This window comes from Malus sylvestris, chromosome 15 (genome assembly GCF_916048215.2).
Source record: "Malus sylvestris chromosome 15, drMalSylv7.2, whole genome shotgun sequence".
NCBI lineage: Eukaryota > Viridiplantae > Streptophyta > Magnoliopsida > Rosales > Rosaceae > Malus > Malus sylvestris.
The window spans coordinates 16,070,155-16,087,732 of record NC_062274.1 but is presented as its reverse complement, the minus strand read 5'-3'; the positions used below and the strand labels follow the sequence as shown (position 1 = coordinate 16,087,732).

Below are 17,578 nucleotides of genomic sequence, written 5' to 3'. Positions count from 1 at the left end.
CACACACTACATACACTACACACACACACTGCATACATTACACACACACCCTGCAATACACACACAGTGCATACATACATACACACACTGCATACACCATGCATACATCCTGCATACATACACACTGCATACACAGTACACAAACACACACTGTATACACCTTGCACACACAGTACACAAATGACACCGTAATCTTATATTATTACATACGAATCGAATAAATTCAAGATACAAGATCTTTGGACCAATTTTATGAATCAATATTCTGTTAAACGTCCTTGATTCGGTATCAATTTCCTAAGACACATAAAGCAGAATAATAGAGCAACAGAGTAAAACCAGAACTCAAACTAATCAATCGTGCCTCAAGAAGATCTCCCTATTTAGATCATATCACCAGATTCACCACATCCATTTCTACCAAATATCACGATGCAGACTATCCGTTCCAAACCATTAACGTAATCCGAATGAAACACTCAAAACCAAGAGCAATGCACACATCTAAACATAAAGTTGATAAAAATCTCAACATTAAAGAACCATTTCAACTATATTGGCATAGAAGAAAAACCAAACGTCTGTGTGTGTGTATACATATGCAACTCAACCACTACATTCCTCATCGAAACTTTTGATTCGTTTATAAAATTGAACAAACAACAATTACCAAAATCAAATTAATCCGAATTCCAACTAATAAACAACCTAATCAAATCATACATCGATCAAGCAAACCAATCAAATCTCCACAATTTCCATCAATAATTTTCAATCAATGGATTTGATTAGATCCAATAAATACCTAAACAGATCCAACGATGATATTGTTGATGGGGATGAAGATCAGCTTGACGAAGAACCCGACGAAACCCATCACGACGAACCCGATCGCTGTCCGGAGCGCGACCTTGGAGAATTCTACACGACAATCAACCATCAAATCTCATCAATTACACATGCATATCAAAGAATATAACTTGTGAGAAAACACAGATCCGACCCGAATGCTGAATTACCTTTGCGATCGGGCTTGTGGCAGCGCTTGACGAGGCGAATGCTGTCCTTGGAGAACTCTCGGAGCAGATCTGTTACGTGAAGACGAGGGAGCGGACGACGAGAGGAACAGATGAGGAGCAGGATGCAGATGAGGGCGACCAGGATGCAGCTGACGGCGAGCAGGACGTAGAGATGAGGATGAGGAGGACGACGTGAGGGAGGAGGTCTTACGAATCCGGACGTTTTTGGGGTGGTTCGCTAAGAACTGCTAGCGAAGGGTTTAATCCGTGCGAGTCGGATCTAATCCCATTAAACGTAATCCTTGCCCCTACCAAACATCAGACTACAATACCAATTAGTGTAGTCTAGTCCAGTCCCCCCTAAGAAGGTCAAACAAACACGCCCTGAAAGTTTTATTAAAGATTATTGTTCACCCGCTTCCTACGAAAGAAGCACTTTTTTTGAGAAGCACAGCTATAGTTGCTTCTGTTTTTTTTTGCTGTTTTAGATTCATAATTTTGAAAAACAAAAAAGAAAGAAAAATTCTTTTATCAAACACAATTTTAACTCCCAACTTATTTAAGAAGCTACTTTTTTTTTTAAAATAAGCAATTCCAAACCAGCCCTTAGAACAAGAGTTGAGAATAATGTGGAGTTATGTGATTTTTTTTCTTTTCTTTTTTTTTTAAATGGAGTTATGTAATCTTCCGAGCATTATTTTGCGATAAATTATGTGACAGGTAAAGTAATATTGTGCCATCTTACTCCCCAAATGACAGTAAAGAAGCCCATTATTTCAAAATCTTACACTAATTTTACTATAGTAACAGGAAGATGACATTTGTCTACAAAATCTCCACATATATTCAACTTGATTACAGGCATATCTATCTCTCCGGGATGTCTACAGAATGTCCTCATAAGGCCTCCTTCAAGCAAGAATGATTTGGCGAATTCTCCGGAATGTCATCGCCTTCCAAAATCCGAAGCACCTGCGGATACAAATTGGACAAGAAACAAGTTCACAACACGTACACCAGCAGTGAGTGAGGGTTACATGACAGCAACACATACCTGAGACATTCGGGGCCTCGAACGAGGGTCACGCCTGATGCACAAGGAAGCACATTGCATCATGTTGCAAACCTGTTGCTTCGAATAGCAGTTCCTTAACCGCGGGTCTAACAGTTCGAAAGTGGCCTTCTTTTCGAGCAAGGGGCGTGCCTGCTCCGCAGAAATGAGTGTAAGCAACGGCCATTATAGACATCAGCTATCTCAAAGTAAAGTTGCCTTACTCATACATACCCATTCAGTGAGGCATTGCTGGCCTCTCGGGCGGTTTATGTCCATAGCTTTCCGTCCTGTAACGAGCTCTACTAATACTACTCCGAACGAATACACATCAGCTTTTTCTGTGATTTGTCCACTTTGAGCATATTCTGGAGCCAAGTAACTACATTAACACAAGGTTTCTGATTTAGTCTAAAAAATTTATCCATTGGTAATTTTATTTTAATTAAGACCTCTCAAGTCGTATGGTCTTACCCGAATCTTCCAAGTACTCTTGTTTGCATCCCAATATCTCCATCTGGTTGCCACCGTGCGAGTCCAAAATCTCCTACCTGAAAATCCAGAAGTCAGTTGATTTTTCTCCAAGTGATGCATTTTGCATAAACACTCATACGCAGTGAGATTCGTCAAGGAAAACGTTAAACTTGGTGAAGAGAGTACTTGAAATTTATTTGAAGTGATGAGGAGAGGATGCCATACCAATGGTTCAAAATCATGGGTCAGAAGGATATTGTTCGGCCTCATATCCCGGTGGACAATGCAACCCACTCTGCACTCTTCATGAAGGTATCTCAGCCCTCGAGCTGCTCCAACTGCAATTCTTTGTCGTGCAGACCATTTTAACGGGCGACTGTCTTTCCCTGAAAATTTTTAGCATTCCCCTTAATTAGGTAGGTCTCAGAAGTAAAGGTGAAACAAACTTCTACAGAGAGTGTTCGCGGTTATGTATCCGCTCTTTTGACAAAAGGGATGTTGAACTTACCATATAGATGAGAATCCAAAGATCCATTGCACACATATTCGTAAACTAGCAACCTTTTACCATTCTCCACACAGAATCCAATCAACATTACAACATTGCGATGCTGCGCGCAGCTTAAGACCTCTACTTCTGAGCAGAATTCCTTATCACCTTGAGAACTAGCCAATTTATGTTGCTTGACAGCAACAACCTGACCATGTGGTAAGACGCCTCTGTGTACGGAGCCATATCCACCTTCAGCCAAGAAATTTGCTTCTGAAAATCCACCTGTAGCAAGTTCCAGCTCAGCGTAAGTGAACCACCTAGGTGGATTTCCAAATGCAGGTGCCTTGTGCAGACATATCGAACACAATGGAGGAGGGTTGGGAGGTGAGTGTCTGGATAGCGAGATTGCTTCACGTACACTTCTGCTTAAGTTCAAATCAAGCCTACAATTCAATACTCCAACATCAGGTTGTCGATTTAAGTTGGCTAACTTATCCAGCAAGGTTCCATATGTTGAAATCAAAGCCTTATTGTAATGTCTCTCTGAACCTTCTGCCACATATCTTGAAAATTCACCACTGGAACTTAGGTAATCTGTTGTCATCCATGGCCGGCAATATGAGCTCACATGACAAGAACTCCGGTTTTCATGGTTTGCCTCACTGTCAGAATCATTCGCATGCTGATACTCTTGCTTTAACCTCCCCAAAATTTCAGAATTCAAGCATGATTCAGTCCCTGCATCTGAGCTTGATATAGATGATGTTCCAATATCCGTAGCAGTCAGAGGTGACTCGCGGTCGAAACTACTAGTTGGAGTCACAGTCGGCCCTCTAATCATATTCCACTCTTCAAACTGGCTTTTCAGAAGTTTTGGATAAGATCCTGATTCAGACAAGGAACAGAAGGGCGCTTCAGGTTCCATCTTTGGAGAATTAACCAAATTCAACCGAAGAACCTTTGGCCCAGATCGTTTCATAATCACGACATTGCATTGCAGCTTCTCCAAACAGTGTTTCTTTTCACATTTCAAGTTTCTGCAAAAGATTGAAATAAGATTGATAACTTTAACCGGAAGTAAGGAAATGAAACAATATTCTGGAGAAAAAGCTTTCGTGCTCAAATTTTTTTCGGATGAGGATTTAACGTTATGCTATGGCATTTCATGGTAGATATTAAGGTTACATTGAATGTATTACTTGTCCAATATAACCCAGTTTGATTGAGCTTTCTTTGCTTCGGAAGCCACAACACCACACGGTGTGCCAGAAACAATCTTTACCCGGACCTTTATCTGTGAAGAAAAATATGGAACTAGTATTAGTTGTAATGCATTTAAGGGCTAAACATTGGGAACGAAACGACATTGATGCACTGACCTTCTCTGGATCATAGACATCTCGGAGTTGCAGCACCATCTGAGAGCATGAGTCCACAATGTCATCCCTGTCATCTAACATGGTTCCTGAGAAAGACCTCCGGTGACTTGTCGTGCAATCGTTGGTAAATCTTGCAAAATCCCATATCCTTTTACCTAGACACATGGTGTTTTCATCAATCAACCATCAATTTTGGCCACCCGAGTTGATATAAACTCGAGCACAAACAGAAGAGTTAAAATTTCACTAAGCACAAATCAGATACGCATTAGGCATAATTCAACTTGGTTTTGAAACCGATATCTAAGCTTCGAATTTGTGAAGAACCCTCTATCAGAATTAGTACCCAATAGACAAATCCAAATCCAGAGGAAGAGTTAACCGTAACATATTTCCAGTTCACGAAAAAGTTCCCTAAAGATAAAAACTTCTTACATTCACAGGAGAACAATATATGTCAAGAAATGAATTAGAACACCAATCTTAGACATGCCACACTAAACAGTTTGCTTGTCAACCTACGGAGAGGGGGATTCGAACTTGGGTGCAAGGGACGGACACAATACCAACTGGTCTAACCCAGATATGCAATTTCTTCGATCGAAATAAAAGGAAGATTACTTACTTGAGTGAGAAGGAATGACAGCCAAAAGCTTGACATAATCACCAGGCTGCACAACATGAGTCAAAGCCCACACCAGAACAGTACTTGAAATCTCCTTCAATGCTTTCACAGCCACCACCACAACTTTCCCATCACCCTTCTCTTTCATAACTCAGCGCACCCAGAAGTTCTGAAATCCGACACCCCCACAATTCCTCAGCACACCCCACAATCAAAACCCACATCCAAATTCTTCATCACAGACCGTACAGTTCATTAAAAAGCCAACGCAGAAGCAGAAAACATGCACAATCACTGACTGCACCCCGGCACTCACTCAACACACCCCAAAATCAAAACCCATATCCAAAAATCTCCCTCACAAGCCGTACACTTCATAAAGAAAAGACATACCCAGAAGCAGAACAAGCGTGCATAATCACTGAGGGAATAAGCAGAGATCTGAAATACTACTACACCCCAACAACCAAAACCCAAATCCAAATTACCAGTACAGTTCACAAGAGACAAAACCTAGAAGCAGAAACACGCATTAATCACTATGGGAAAAAGCAGAAACGATTATATCATGACAGGAACAAAAACCAAATGAATCAGCTTTTCGAGTTTTTACGCAGATGAGGGAAAAAATAGGCACACAAAAGATGCATGAAAGTAGGAAGACGACGCGCACTGTCTTCAAAGTGTACTTTAACAAGTCACTGACTCACCCTGCCGCTAAAGCCACGAGCTTTGGGATTATTGCCAATACAGAGCAAATAGTTTCAAACAAAAAAGTTTGGATTTTTATTTTATTTTTAATATTTTTGCATGAATTTTATGTCTCAGAGAGAGAGAGAGAGAGAGAGAGAGAGTAAGCAGGTGGCCTAAGTTGGATTTTTCTGCCGGTAGATTCCTACTTAGGACTTGGCATAATTGTAAGAGAAGCACCAAGGAGAAAGCATGTAAAACGACAGAGGGAAAGACTAGATTTTAGGTTAAACGACAATGGATGGTTTATAAATATGTAAAAACAAGAGACCTTAAATTGATCAATGATTGGAGTAGAGGTGGAAGCTTCTCATTCTTGCACTCTCGAACATTTGATTTATTGGTTGATTAATTAAATTATATGAGAAAGTGATTAGTTAATTCTCATCATTTGATTTATTGTTTGATTAATGTTCGTTTTTCTAACAAATAATCTTATTTGGAAGCGCTTTTAAAATAATTAAAACTAATTTTTAGTAAAAATGCAAGTGAATACAGAAAAAAAAAAACAAAAAACAAAAACAAAAGCACTTACTTCCAACGAGTCCGTAATAACAAGGGATAATAGACATTGATGAGTGACAATTTCGTGGATATGATATATTTGCGTCTTCTCACCACCTCTTTTAATTGTTTTTTTTATTTGAAGGAAGAAGTTATTGGTGAATTTTTGTTTACAAGTGTAATATTTTATCGCAAAGCAATCGTGAAATTACGTGTTGATCTGTTTTGTTATCCCTCTAGGTTTGGTTGGAAGATCATATTAATCATTCAAACCTCATTACGCTTTTTAATTAACTATATTGGGGTAGCCTGTTTCAATTAGCAACGAAGTAGTTTGGTTTGATGACCCACTTAATATTATTGGATCTCCTCATCCAAAATGTAACATAATTTTCGCTTGAGGTTTCTTAATATACCTTCTATTTTCAAAAATCAACAAAAAACGAAACAAAAAACAAAAAACAACTATCATTTAAGCTTATATAGGAATAGGACCACACTCAAACCCTAAAGGGTTGAACATTGGAAGGGCATCCTAAATCATGTCTCCTCTCTACCCTAGAGTTTCTTCAAGGATTAGGACCTTAGAGGTAACATGTTTCCAGTGCCTTCCTTTTCTTCAAGTCAGAAATAAAAGACTTGCTTTTGGTTTTCTTTTAAGGTTTAAATGTCAAAATGGTTTTTGTGTTATAGCTATATGGCCAATTTAGTCCCCGTGTTTTCTATTTGGCTAATTTAGTTCTTGTGTTTGTCTATGTTAATCAATTCAGAACAGTTCATTCAATCTCTTTTAAAAAATTCATAAGAAAATTCATATGAGAAATAATTACCCTCTCTCATTATAGAAAAATGCAAATCAATGAGAAATAACACATATAAGAAATAAAAATTTCAATGTGAAAAATGATTAAGGTTGTGAATTAGAAAATAGAGGGGTAATGTTTAGGGATGGGCAACGGTTATGGCGGGCGGGTAACCGCGGTTATTTACCCATAACCGTTTATGTTCATATCCGCATAACCGTTTACCCATTGGGTAATTGCATAAACGGTTATACCCATACCCATAACCGTTTATAAATGGTTAACCATACCCATAACCGTGTACCCATTTAACCATAACTGTTTACCCATTTAACCATAACCGTTTACCCGTTTACCATTTTTTGAACCCGTTTATCATTTTTTTACCCATTTACCCCTTTTTCACTTGTCTAGATGTTTTTTTTTAACAACTTGAAAATTACAAAAGAAAAATTTGTCATAATTTTCGTTTTCTGACAATTCAGCACCGTTATAAGTACATTTTAGTATGCATTTCCCTATTTTAATCATTTAAGTCCTCATACAATTCCAATAATTGATATAATAGTTTACGAACGATATTTTTCTGTTACATCCAAAGTAAAAAACAAAAAATGGTGCACTGACTTTCAAGTTTAGCAGCAAATCTATGTTGTCTGAACCACACCCCAACTCCCTAACCCCCACCATCCAGCAAGCAAGCAAATAAATTAAAGAAAAAGGTATGCTGGTAATACCGCGGGTTGAGACTTTGAGTTTGGCATAAAAATTGAAAATTTAGAGTGTTTAACTTTTTTTTTTTAATTTTACATATATTAAATTAAATGGGTAAATAGATACCCGTTATAACCGCGGGTAATACCCATAACCGATGGATACCCGTTATAACCGCGGGTAATACCCATAACCTTCTATTTAAATTTCACGGATAAACGGTTATACCCATAACCGTTAGTTCATCTAAACGGTTACCCATAATCGTAACTGTGAACTTTAAATGGATGGGTAACCACGGTTACCCAAACCCTTGGGTATTTTGCTCATCCCTAGTAATGTTAGGGAGGAGGTCGGAGAGTTAGGAGGAGAATAATTTTTTCTTTTAATTTTTAATTTTATTTCATTTTAAATCAAATAAATTATAATTTTATAAATAAGTTTATAATAATTTTTTTTTTTTTAAGAAATTAAATTGAAATGTCATTAATTGGCTAATAGATATAAATACAATGATCAAATTGGAAACACATGGACTAAATTGACACGATAACTAAAACACATGAACCATTTTAACATTTAAGCCTTTCTTTAAAGTAGCTAGTGATTTGTACATGTATGGGAAACATTGGCACGTTTTTTTGTAGCCTTCTTCATAAAAAGTTAAAAATCATGAGGTTCTTACTTTTGATCATAGTCAAAAACATTGACCAATAATACTATAAACATCAACTTATTCTATACCAAACTTTGGGTATGAAAATTCAACCAAGCTAGATATGAAACGAATGAAGTATTATTGTATCAGTCGGTAAGAAACGCATTAAATATTATCTTATCAGTCGATAAGTATCTGGCTTATATTATTCCTTCTTTCTGAAAAAAATAAAATTATTCTCTCTTTCTCCAAAAAAAGTAAAATGTTGGGTATCCTAGGCAGGTAAACAATTGGCAAGTAATGAACTTTGTAGACCTGGAATCTTAAATTTAATTAAAGTCTCAATCGATTTTGTAACATCCCACATCGTTCAGATGAGTGGATCATCTAAGCTTTATATGTATATTCTCATCTCTACCTACCACGAGGCTTTTTTAGAGCTCACTAGTTTCGGGTTCTGAATTCCCAGAAACAAAACCGTGAGGGCGTGGTCGGGGCTCAAAACGGACAATATCGTGCTACGGTGAAATCAAGTCCAGAATATGATGGGGTCTGGACCGGGATGTGATAGATTTGCTTTTCCCTTTATCCAAAGGAGTTTTCAATATGCAAAACTTTGGTGCGTTAACTTTTGCTTGATAAAGTTGGCCATGACGAGAGATATATCGAGGAAGCAACAAACATGCATGCATGCTTGATTACAACTTTGATCTTGAGATATATACATATGTCATCAGTCAAGAAATATACGTTAAAATAAGAACAGTAGAATAATTACACTGTTTATCTAAATACAGGAAGAGAAATTCAAACTTGCATATAAAAAATGAAACACACCGCTCTAACCAACTCGATTAAATCTGTATCCGCTCATGAAATTACCTTTCAAGACAACGTTATCAACCTAGGCCCAAAGCTTTCAGCTTCATGATTAGTGAACGAAGACGGTGCATGCACTGACTTTCAAAATACACAAGCTTTTGCTGTCATCTTATCTCCAACAGGGGTGATTAATTTATAAAGATGCTCTCATTGACCAGTATCATATTCCTATTTCTTTGCTGACCATTATTCATTTTCGTTACCAAAGTAGGTTGAATTTAGGGCTTCAAGCAAGGTATTTTATCAAGTCGAAGTGTTTGCCCTTGTGATTATCACATTAGTTTTTTAATCTCCTGTACTCTTTCTTTTAAGTGCATACAAAATTATAAATTATTCAAATTAGAATGCAGATGCAAGCTTCAAAATTGTTATCCTTATTCAAAGTTAACTTTTTGACACACACTTTCATTGGCTTTTTAGTCTACGACATACGACATAGAGTGTGATACTGAGGGATTGATTTTTGTTTAGGTTGCCTAATTTGCCCTGTTAGAGCATCTCCATCAGGCTAGTTAAAGAATAGTAATTTACCCATCTTAAGCTTGTGAACAATAACTAGCTAGATTTAGTTAGGAAGAGAAAGGTAAATTTTTGTGAAACATTAAAAACTATAAAATTGCACCGCTTATAGGCTCCAAGAGAAGAAAAATGATTGGGTTGTTGAGTTTAAGGAAAATTAACATTTGTGTCGTTTGACCAGCTACAATAGCAAAAATTTAATTACTATTGTTGGAGATGCTCTTATATTAGATTTTTTTTTTCTCTCTAAATATTTTTGAATTAAGGGTGGTTTTTTGGTATTTTTCAAATTTTATTTTGTTAAAGAGAAAGAGTCATAGTGAGTATGGGCGATTGGCCAAGCCTTGAGTTGAGCCCAGTTCAGGCGGGCCGGTTTTCTTTATTCCATTTTATATGGGCAAAATGGTCTTTTGCGAGGCGATAATCTCAGCGCTGATCAAGGGCGCTATTAACTGTCGTTTTCTGAAAAGAAGGCACGGAATCTCAAATGGTAGCCGGCAAATCGACCGTTGCCGTGTCAAGGTTGAAGAGAAAGATTGCAAGCGCGAGCAAACACGACTCTCACTTATCCAATTGGGAGGTAAATTTTCTGCCTTTCTTATGAAATTGTAATTTTTGTTAATTAACTTTAATCTTGAATTTGAGGATAAATTTGATATCTTTGGAGCCATTTCAATCACTATTCGGTTATGTCGACCAAAAAAAAAAAAATCACTATTCATTAAATTTTTTCAAATTTCCTCCAAACTTTTAATAAAAAGTTTGATTCACATAAAAGCTTAAACGCTCTAAATCTCACACCAAACAAAACCATAAATATTTTTTGTTGTTTTAAAGTGTCGATTATTTTCGAGAGATGTCAAAAAAATATGGTGAGTGGGAGAATTTATGTAATATCGAATAAATGACAAAAGAATTGAATTGTCAAAATGTTACATCACAGACTCGACTCCGCCGTAGCACGATATATTGTCAGCTTTGGGTTTCGGCCATGCCCTCACGGTTTTGTTTCTAGGAACGAGAATTTTCCAGTGGGTCACCCATCCTAGGATTGCTCTCATCCGAATTCGCTTAACTTCGGAGTTCTGATGGAATCCAAAGCCATGAATTCCCAAAAGGTCTCGTGCTATATAGAGGTGAACATGTACATATAAGGCACATCATCCTCTCTCCGTTGGTCGATGTGGCATATTACAATCCATCCCACTTAAAAATAAATAATTGAACAAAAAAGAAGAGATAATATTCTTAAACCACATAAGATACAGCAACCATTTAACATGCGCACATACATCGCCCCATTTCACTGCTAGCCCTCCACTATTGTGCGCAGCAGAAGCGGTAGCCATTTCCGATACGATGCCCGCCGGTGACCTCAGGTGCGCAGAGTGGTCCTCGGACGCCGAGGGCGAGGCCTGGGTGTGGACCTAGATCAAAGCCGAGGCGCGCCGCGACGCCGAATTGGAGCTGGCTCTGGCCAGCTACCTCTACTCGACGATACTCTCGCACTCGTCACTGGAGAGATCGTTTTCGTTTCACCTGGGAAACAAGCTCTGCTCCCTCACCCCTTCTCCACGCTCCTTTACGATCTCTTCTTCAACACCTTCTCCTCAGACCCCTCCCTACGCGTCGCCGCCGTCGCCGATCTCTACGCCGCCCACGAACGCGACCCCGCCTGCATCTCGTTTTCCTACTGCCTACTCAATTACAAAGGCTTCTTGGCCTGTCATGTAATTGATTTAATATTTAGGGCTGGTAATTTAATTTTCTGTTGAATGCCGATAAAATATGAGGAAAAATAAAGGAATTGGCTTAATCTTTAGGCGCATCGAGTCAGGTTAGTTAATTTCCTGTTTGGATTTCGAGAAAGTGAATTGAAAGAAATGATTTAATTTTTTTTGGCGTGAATCGAGTGAGGAGGTAGTTTTTTGTTTGGCGTCCGAGAAAATGTAAGAAAAAATGCATGAATTGATTTTATTTCTAGGTGCGCATTGAGTCAGGTAGTTCATTTTCTGTTTCAATTGAAAAAAAATTGTAACGCATTGATTTGATTTATAGGCGCACCGAGTGGCGCACAAGCTGTGGATCCAAAACCGCAGGCCGTTGGCGCTTGTGTTGCACTCGCGGATCGTGGACGTGTTCGCGGTGGACATTCACCCGACGGCGAGAATCGAAAAGGGGGTGCTGTTCGACCACGCGACATGGGTGGTGGTGGGGGAGACGGCGGTGATCGGAAACAATGTGTCGATACTTCACCACGTGACGCTGGGAGGGACAGGGAAGGCCGGCGGATATAGGCACCCGAAAATCAGGGATGGAGTTTTGATTGGCGCGAGCGCGACGAATTTGGGAAATGTGAAGATTGGGGAGGGCGTGAAGATCAGGGCGAGGTCGGTGGTGCTGATTGATGTGCCGGTGAGGATGACGGCAGTGGGAAATCCGGCAAGGTTGGTTGGCGGGAAGGAACGATCATCGAAGCACGAGGATGTGCCTGGGCAGTCCATGTATCACACCTCCTTTATCTCCGAGTGGTCCGACTATATTATATAGAATTTTAAAAATTAATTTCTTTTCGACGGTTATGTTAGTTATTTCCCCGCCTCTAATGTTTCAACAATGCAATAATCCTTTGTTTTGTAATTTTTTTTTTCAATTAAAAAGGAGAATATTAATTACAAAGATGTTGTATGTGGAAGGATATTGGTTCAATTAAGTTAGAATGATAACATTTTAGATTAATTGGTTCAGTTCGTCAATGTCAGTTTCTTGTAACATTTGATATTATTCTTATCTTGCAATTATCTAACAAGATTTGTCCTACATCAAGGACCTCGTCGAACAAGATGCTAATATGAAGTAAATAGACTTTAATGATAAATTTGAACAACTCGTCGACCGACCACTCACATTCCGCAACCATCCTGCAAGATTTGTACCAAATTGGAGAAAACCTTGTTGAACAAGATGCTAATGTGAAGTAAATGGACTGTTGGAGTGAGATTTCCTACAAGAAGAAATACCTCCACAGACTTGTTGACCGCAATCCTCACGTTCGCCGAATCCTTCTTCGAGATGTCCCAAAATAATCTTCCTCCGCAGTTTGGCGAGCGGGTACCTGCAAAAGATACTCCGACGCTCAAGTCAGTCGATTGATTTCTACTCTTTGGATTCTCTCGGGTTCTCCTCACCTCCTTTGCTCTTTGGCTCCACTCCATCTTTATAGGATTGCATGCCTGGAGAGCAAGTACCACGATCTCTCTCTCCTTCCCACTTCCTTAGTGGTCATCGTAATATGACTGCATGCTTCGGGAACAAGCACCACGTCATACTTTCCTTTCCCACTTCCTCGATGATCCTCCGTAATTGAGGTGGTTACCTGGACACGTGCGCCTGCTTGTTCCTCGTGGGCTTTCCTTACGGTTTACCTTGCATAACACCATCCTTAGGTGACTTGGATTGGCCCATGAGTCAAAACCCGGATTTTATCCTCCCACAATGCCCCTTTTTTCCCTTTTTTACGTATGTAAAATAGGGGAAAACTAAGTTTTTCGATCACATGTGGCCTTGAAACTATGTTTTTTGAACCTAGCTAAACTTTTAGCATTTCTTACTAAGACCAACATTTGTGGGAGTTGTTTTTCTACGGGTAAACTTACCTTCAGTGAGTTTACCAAAGTCATTGTTTCGTGTGCTTGACTCTCGAAAGCCAAACAGGCTGCTTCTCTTACTTTACGAAAGTCACCTCACAACTTCACATAAAATATGGGCTGACACCATCCACGAAAGCAGACTGATATTTACAAACGAGGATTTACGAACAAAGATCTACGAACGAGGATTTACGAGGACATTACGAAGGTGGACTGAGGACTGACATTACGAAAGACTGACATTAGGAAAGTGGAATGACACAACGTAAAAGACTGACATTACGGAAGAGGACTGACATTACGAAAGTGGACTGACGTTACGAAAGTGGATGACGAAAGAGGACTGATATTACGAACTTGGACTAACATTACGGAAGAGGACTGACATTACGAAAGTGGACTGACATTACGGAAGAGGACTGACATTACGAAAGTGGACTGACGTTACGAAAGTGGATGACGAAAGATGACTGACATTACGAACTTGGACTAACATTACGGAAGAGGACTGACATTACGAAAGTGGACTGACATGGCGAAAGTGGATGACGAAAGATGACTGACATTGCACTAACATTACGGAAGAGGACTGACATTGCGAAAGTGGACTGACATGACGAAAGAGGACTGACAAAATTTAACTGTGCAGTCTGACATGTCACACTTATGCGTACTATCTATAACTCATTGTCCTGTCCCGTCTTACCTTTATACATACATACATATATATATATATATATGCATACTTTTGAGGACCTCACGTTCTTGCCAGACTTTTGCACGTTTCCCTATATTTACTTTTGTGGACATCATGTCCCGGCCAAATTTTTGCATGCTTTTGCATGCCTTTCTATATGTATATTCGCCTATATATATATATATATACCCATGTCGACATCACGTCTTGACTCAGGCCTCCAAGCTTGAGATGAATTGCTGGAACCATCACCACTAGCCGAGCCGAATGTGGGAGGAGCCGATTGCCATAGCATGGATCTTGGGGCTGTGCCGAAGATAGTCGGCGAACCACGCCTAGACTTTTTGGGCCTATCTGCCAGAGGACGCTTATCCGACCTGCCTGCAATTCTGGGTACAGGAAGATCACGTGGAGGCGACGTAACGCAGCGAGACGGTGGAATGTCAGAGGGTGGTGAAGCCATCGCAGGAGAATAATTTGAGTCAGAATTTGTGTCCGATTGCCCTGACTCTTCGTCTTTTCCTCCTTCGTCTTCTTCTTCTGAGCCCTCCGTTCGAGAGTCGGCCACAAGTAAGGAAGACTTTGCGCTGAACTGAAGGTCAAGATCGAGAGCGAAGATAGATTTGAGTAGGGGGTCTGGGGGCAAGGAAGAAAATATCGGTAATATCGGAAATATCGGTAGTCCGAAAACACGGAAATATCGATGGAAATATCGGTAAAATATCGATATCGATAAAAATTACATGGAAACCACGGAAATTGTAAGAAAAACTTGGAAATTTTTAATGAAACTTTGTAGGATGTTTATTTAGTCAATTATCTATTAGTTTATCACAAAAAATTGGAAGGAAATGCATTACATGATGGATTTAACTGATTTAAGTTGATTATATAGCGAGCTGGCAAACATTGTGAGTATAGAAAATATGTAGTAATTAATGAAAGAAGTTTAAACACACCATAATCATTTATATATAATTAATTAGTACAATATTTGGAGGTTTTATTTAGGATATTAAAAAAAAAAGGGAAGTGAATAAAATGATGAAGAATAATGTGCCGAATTTGATACTTTAAATTTCTTACACATAAGAATAAGACTAAACTTTAATTTGGATGCCGATTATGTTTTTTCAAGTTTATATAAAGTAAAAGAATTGAATTTTGGAAGCCAGGAGTGTGTCAATTGAATTTTGGCCGGCGTGCAAGGTATCAATCTCTTCGTCTCGTCGAGTAGTACAACTTTCCTTTTTATTTCACTCAATTTCGTTGAGTATTGAAAAAGTTATACTCATTTGAATCTTACCCAGATTCCGGCGACCTCAGTGGCTTTCGAGGTAATTTCCGGCCAAACCACAACGAGTCAGACGTTGTGTAAGGTACCATTCTCTTCGTCTCTTCGAGTGCTACAACTTTCCTTTTTGTTTCACTCAATGTCGTTGCGTATTGAAAAAGTTATACTCATTTGAATCTTACCCAATTTCCGGCGACCTCAGTGGCTTTCGAGGCAATTTCCGGCCAAACCACGGCGATTTGGCCGGCGTGCAAGGTATCAATCTCTTCGTCTCGTCGAGTAGTACAACTTTCCTTTTTGTTTCACTCAATTTCGTTAAGTATTAAAAAAGTTATACTCATTTGAATCTTACCCAGTTTCCGCCGATCTCAGTGACTTTCGAGGCATTTTCCGGCAAAACCACGACGATTTAGACGTCGTGTGAGGTACCATTCTCTTCGTCTCTTCGAGGGCTACAACTTGCGTTTTTGTCTTGCTTGATTTAGTTGAGTTTTGACAAAGTTATGGCCGTTTAAAGTGGGTGTAAAATTTCGGCCAAAATTCTGATTTTCTCTCCCATTGGGGGAGTCCCACGTCGCCCATGTAAGGGCAGTGAGCAAGCAATTTTTCCTATAAAATCCACATTCCCCCAGCTGAGATAATCCTAACTTGATTGGCCTTTGGGCTATGATCAAGTGAAGTATATGTTGAGTTTTCTTAACATATTTAAGTATTTTTTAGTATTATGTTGCGATATTATCGATATTTATCGAAAATATCGAAAATATCGCGATATTATCGTAATATCGCGAAAATATCGAAAATATTGCGATATTATCGATAATATCGCGATATTATCGATAATATCGCGATATTTTGACGAAAATCATTTGGATAGTTTAAAAAATTTTGAATATTCAAAAAAATGATAATATCGGCGATATTTCGCCGATATTATCGATATTTAAATCCTTGTCTGGGGGCAACGACCGGTCGACCAAACAGTACGGGAAGTAAATGATGGAGTTGCGGAGAGAGGTGATTTGAGTGAGGGTGTCGGCAACTTCTCTAGAGCTCCATATCTTCCTCGTCACAAACTTCTTTAGCCAGCATTTTTAGTCTTTAAAAATGATCTATTCGGGACCATCTGATAAAGCTACAAAAGAAATTCACGGTAAGTAAAGTCCGCATATTTATAAAAAAATAATAAAGGTAAATTTATATATACCAGGTTTAGGACCGAAAGCAGAAGGAATAGATAGTTGTGACAGCTCAGGAGCCTTCTTGTTCCCCCAAATTAGAAGATGACGGTGCTTCCAATCTCTGGCTCTCGAAGGGCCCAATGACAAGAATTTCTTACGATATCTAGGTTTAAAATTAAAGAAGCTAGTTTCGCCCTTAATAACCGTCAAGTCAAAGAGATAGAGAAAATCCCTAAAACCTAAGGATACACCTAGCTTCAAACCCAACGCCAGAAAGGTCGACATAATCAAGTAAGAATTTGGGTTCAGCTGCATAGGGTGAGTATTAGTGAAGAATAAGATGAGATGAATCATAGGGTGGAGCGGGAAACTAATGACCTCTAAATGGTCCGGAGACAAAACGGTAGACCCAGCTGGGATACCGAGGCCCGAATACATGTCGGCTCCGACAGGAAATGGGCTAAGGTGTATGTCATCTGGAACATGACCTAGGTCACAAGCCTTGACAATTTCGAAGGGTGGTGGAGTACCACCATATTTAGACCAGGGTGTACGTCTCAACATGATAAACGGGTGGGAGACTTACCGGCCAAAATTTGGTTAGATAAGACAGAAGGGGAGTTTGTGCTCGTAATGTTTGAAATATTCTCGCAAGAGGAGTTTGAAATGAAAATTACCTGTAAACTAAGAGGTTTCTGGAGCAAGAAATCACAGGCTTGGAGAAGAAACTAAGCAGAAGAAGTGAAGACAAGCAAAGGTGGAGAGACACAAGGTAATGATACGCACACGCACATATACATATATATATATATATATATATATGAACAGTACGTGCATAAGATGTACACAAATATATGAACAGTACGTGCAGAGATCCGCATGTCA

General features: G+C 39.1%; 2 protein-coding genes and 1 pseudogene across 4 annotated transcripts; 1 reads left to right on the top strand and 2 right to left on the bottom strand.

The window, feature by feature from the left end:
- Positions 1-614: 614 nt before the first annotated feature.
- On the bottom strand, positions 615-1,884 carry LOC126602721 (uncharacterized). The gene is made up of 3 exons (XM_050269612.1): positions 1,808-1,884; positions 1,020-1,225; positions 615-921 (listed from the first exon to the last, which is right to left on the bottom strand). The coding sequence occupies exons 1-3, from the start codon at positions 1,882-1,884 to the stop codon at positions 806-808; spliced, it is 399 nt and encodes a 132-aa protein (XP_050125569.1). The 3' UTR covers positions 615-805.
- LOC126605066 (inactive protein kinase SELMODRAFT_444075-like) lies at positions 1,773-5,915 on the bottom strand. Of its 3 annotated transcripts, XM_050272414.1 has the most exons (10): positions 5,752-5,915; positions 5,042-5,554; positions 4,417-4,571; positions 4,237-4,331; positions 3,053-4,074; positions 2,770-2,930; positions 2,545-2,621; positions 2,305-2,452; positions 2,074-2,223; positions 1,773-1,991 (listed from the first exon to the last, which is right to left on the bottom strand). In XM_050272414.1, exons 2-10 carry the CDS (start codon positions 5,187-5,189, stop codon positions 1,917-1,919), a joined length of 2,031 nt encoding a protein of 676 aa, XP_050128371.1. In that variant the 5' UTR covers positions 5,190-5,554; positions 5,752-5,915; the 3' UTR covers positions 1,773-1,916. The 3 variants fall into 3 exon arrangements, 2 of the variants coding, with proteins under 2 accessions (XP_050128371.1, XP_050128372.1); XM_050272415.1 differs by lacking the exon at positions 5,752-5,915 and having other exon boundaries at positions 4,417-4,502; positions 5,042-5,745; XR_007616835.1 differs by lacking the exons at positions 1,773-1,991; positions 5,752-5,915 and having other exon boundaries at positions 2,076-2,223; positions 2,305-2,438; positions 5,042-5,745.
- Positions 5,916-11,156: 5,241 nt separating this feature from the next.
- LOC126605065 (serine acetyltransferase 5-like) lies at positions 11,157-12,530 on the top strand (annotated as a pseudogene).
- Positions 12,531-17,578: the final 5,048 nt, after the last annotated feature.

Bases quoted from the DNA above. Each gene is read 5' to 3' on its own strand.
- LOC126602721 (XM_050269612.1), bottom strand. From the start codon at position 1,884: ATGCCTGTAATCAAGTTGAATATATGTGGAGATTTTGTAGACAAATGT. The intron at 1,226-1,807 runs GTAAGATTTTGA...CGGATTCGTAAG, and splicing joins GTTACTATAGTAAAATTAGT to ACCTCCTCCCTCACGTCGTC. The intron at 922-1,019 runs GTAATTCAGCAT...ATTGTCGTGTAG, and splicing joins CCACAAGCCCGATCGCAAAG to AATTCTCCAAGGTCGCGCTC.
- LOC126605066 (XM_050272414.1), bottom strand. From the start codon at position 5,189: ATGAAAGAGAAGGGTGATGGGAAAGTTGTGGTGGTGGCTGTGAAAGCA. The intron at 2,622-2,769 runs GTATGGCATCCT...CTGGATTTTCAG, and splicing joins CCCATGATTTTGAACCATTG to GTAGGAGATTTTGGACTCGC. The intron at 2,453-2,544 runs GTAAGACCATAC...GTGTTAATGTAG, and splicing joins AGAGTACTTGGAAGATTCGG to TTACTTGGCTCCAGAATATG.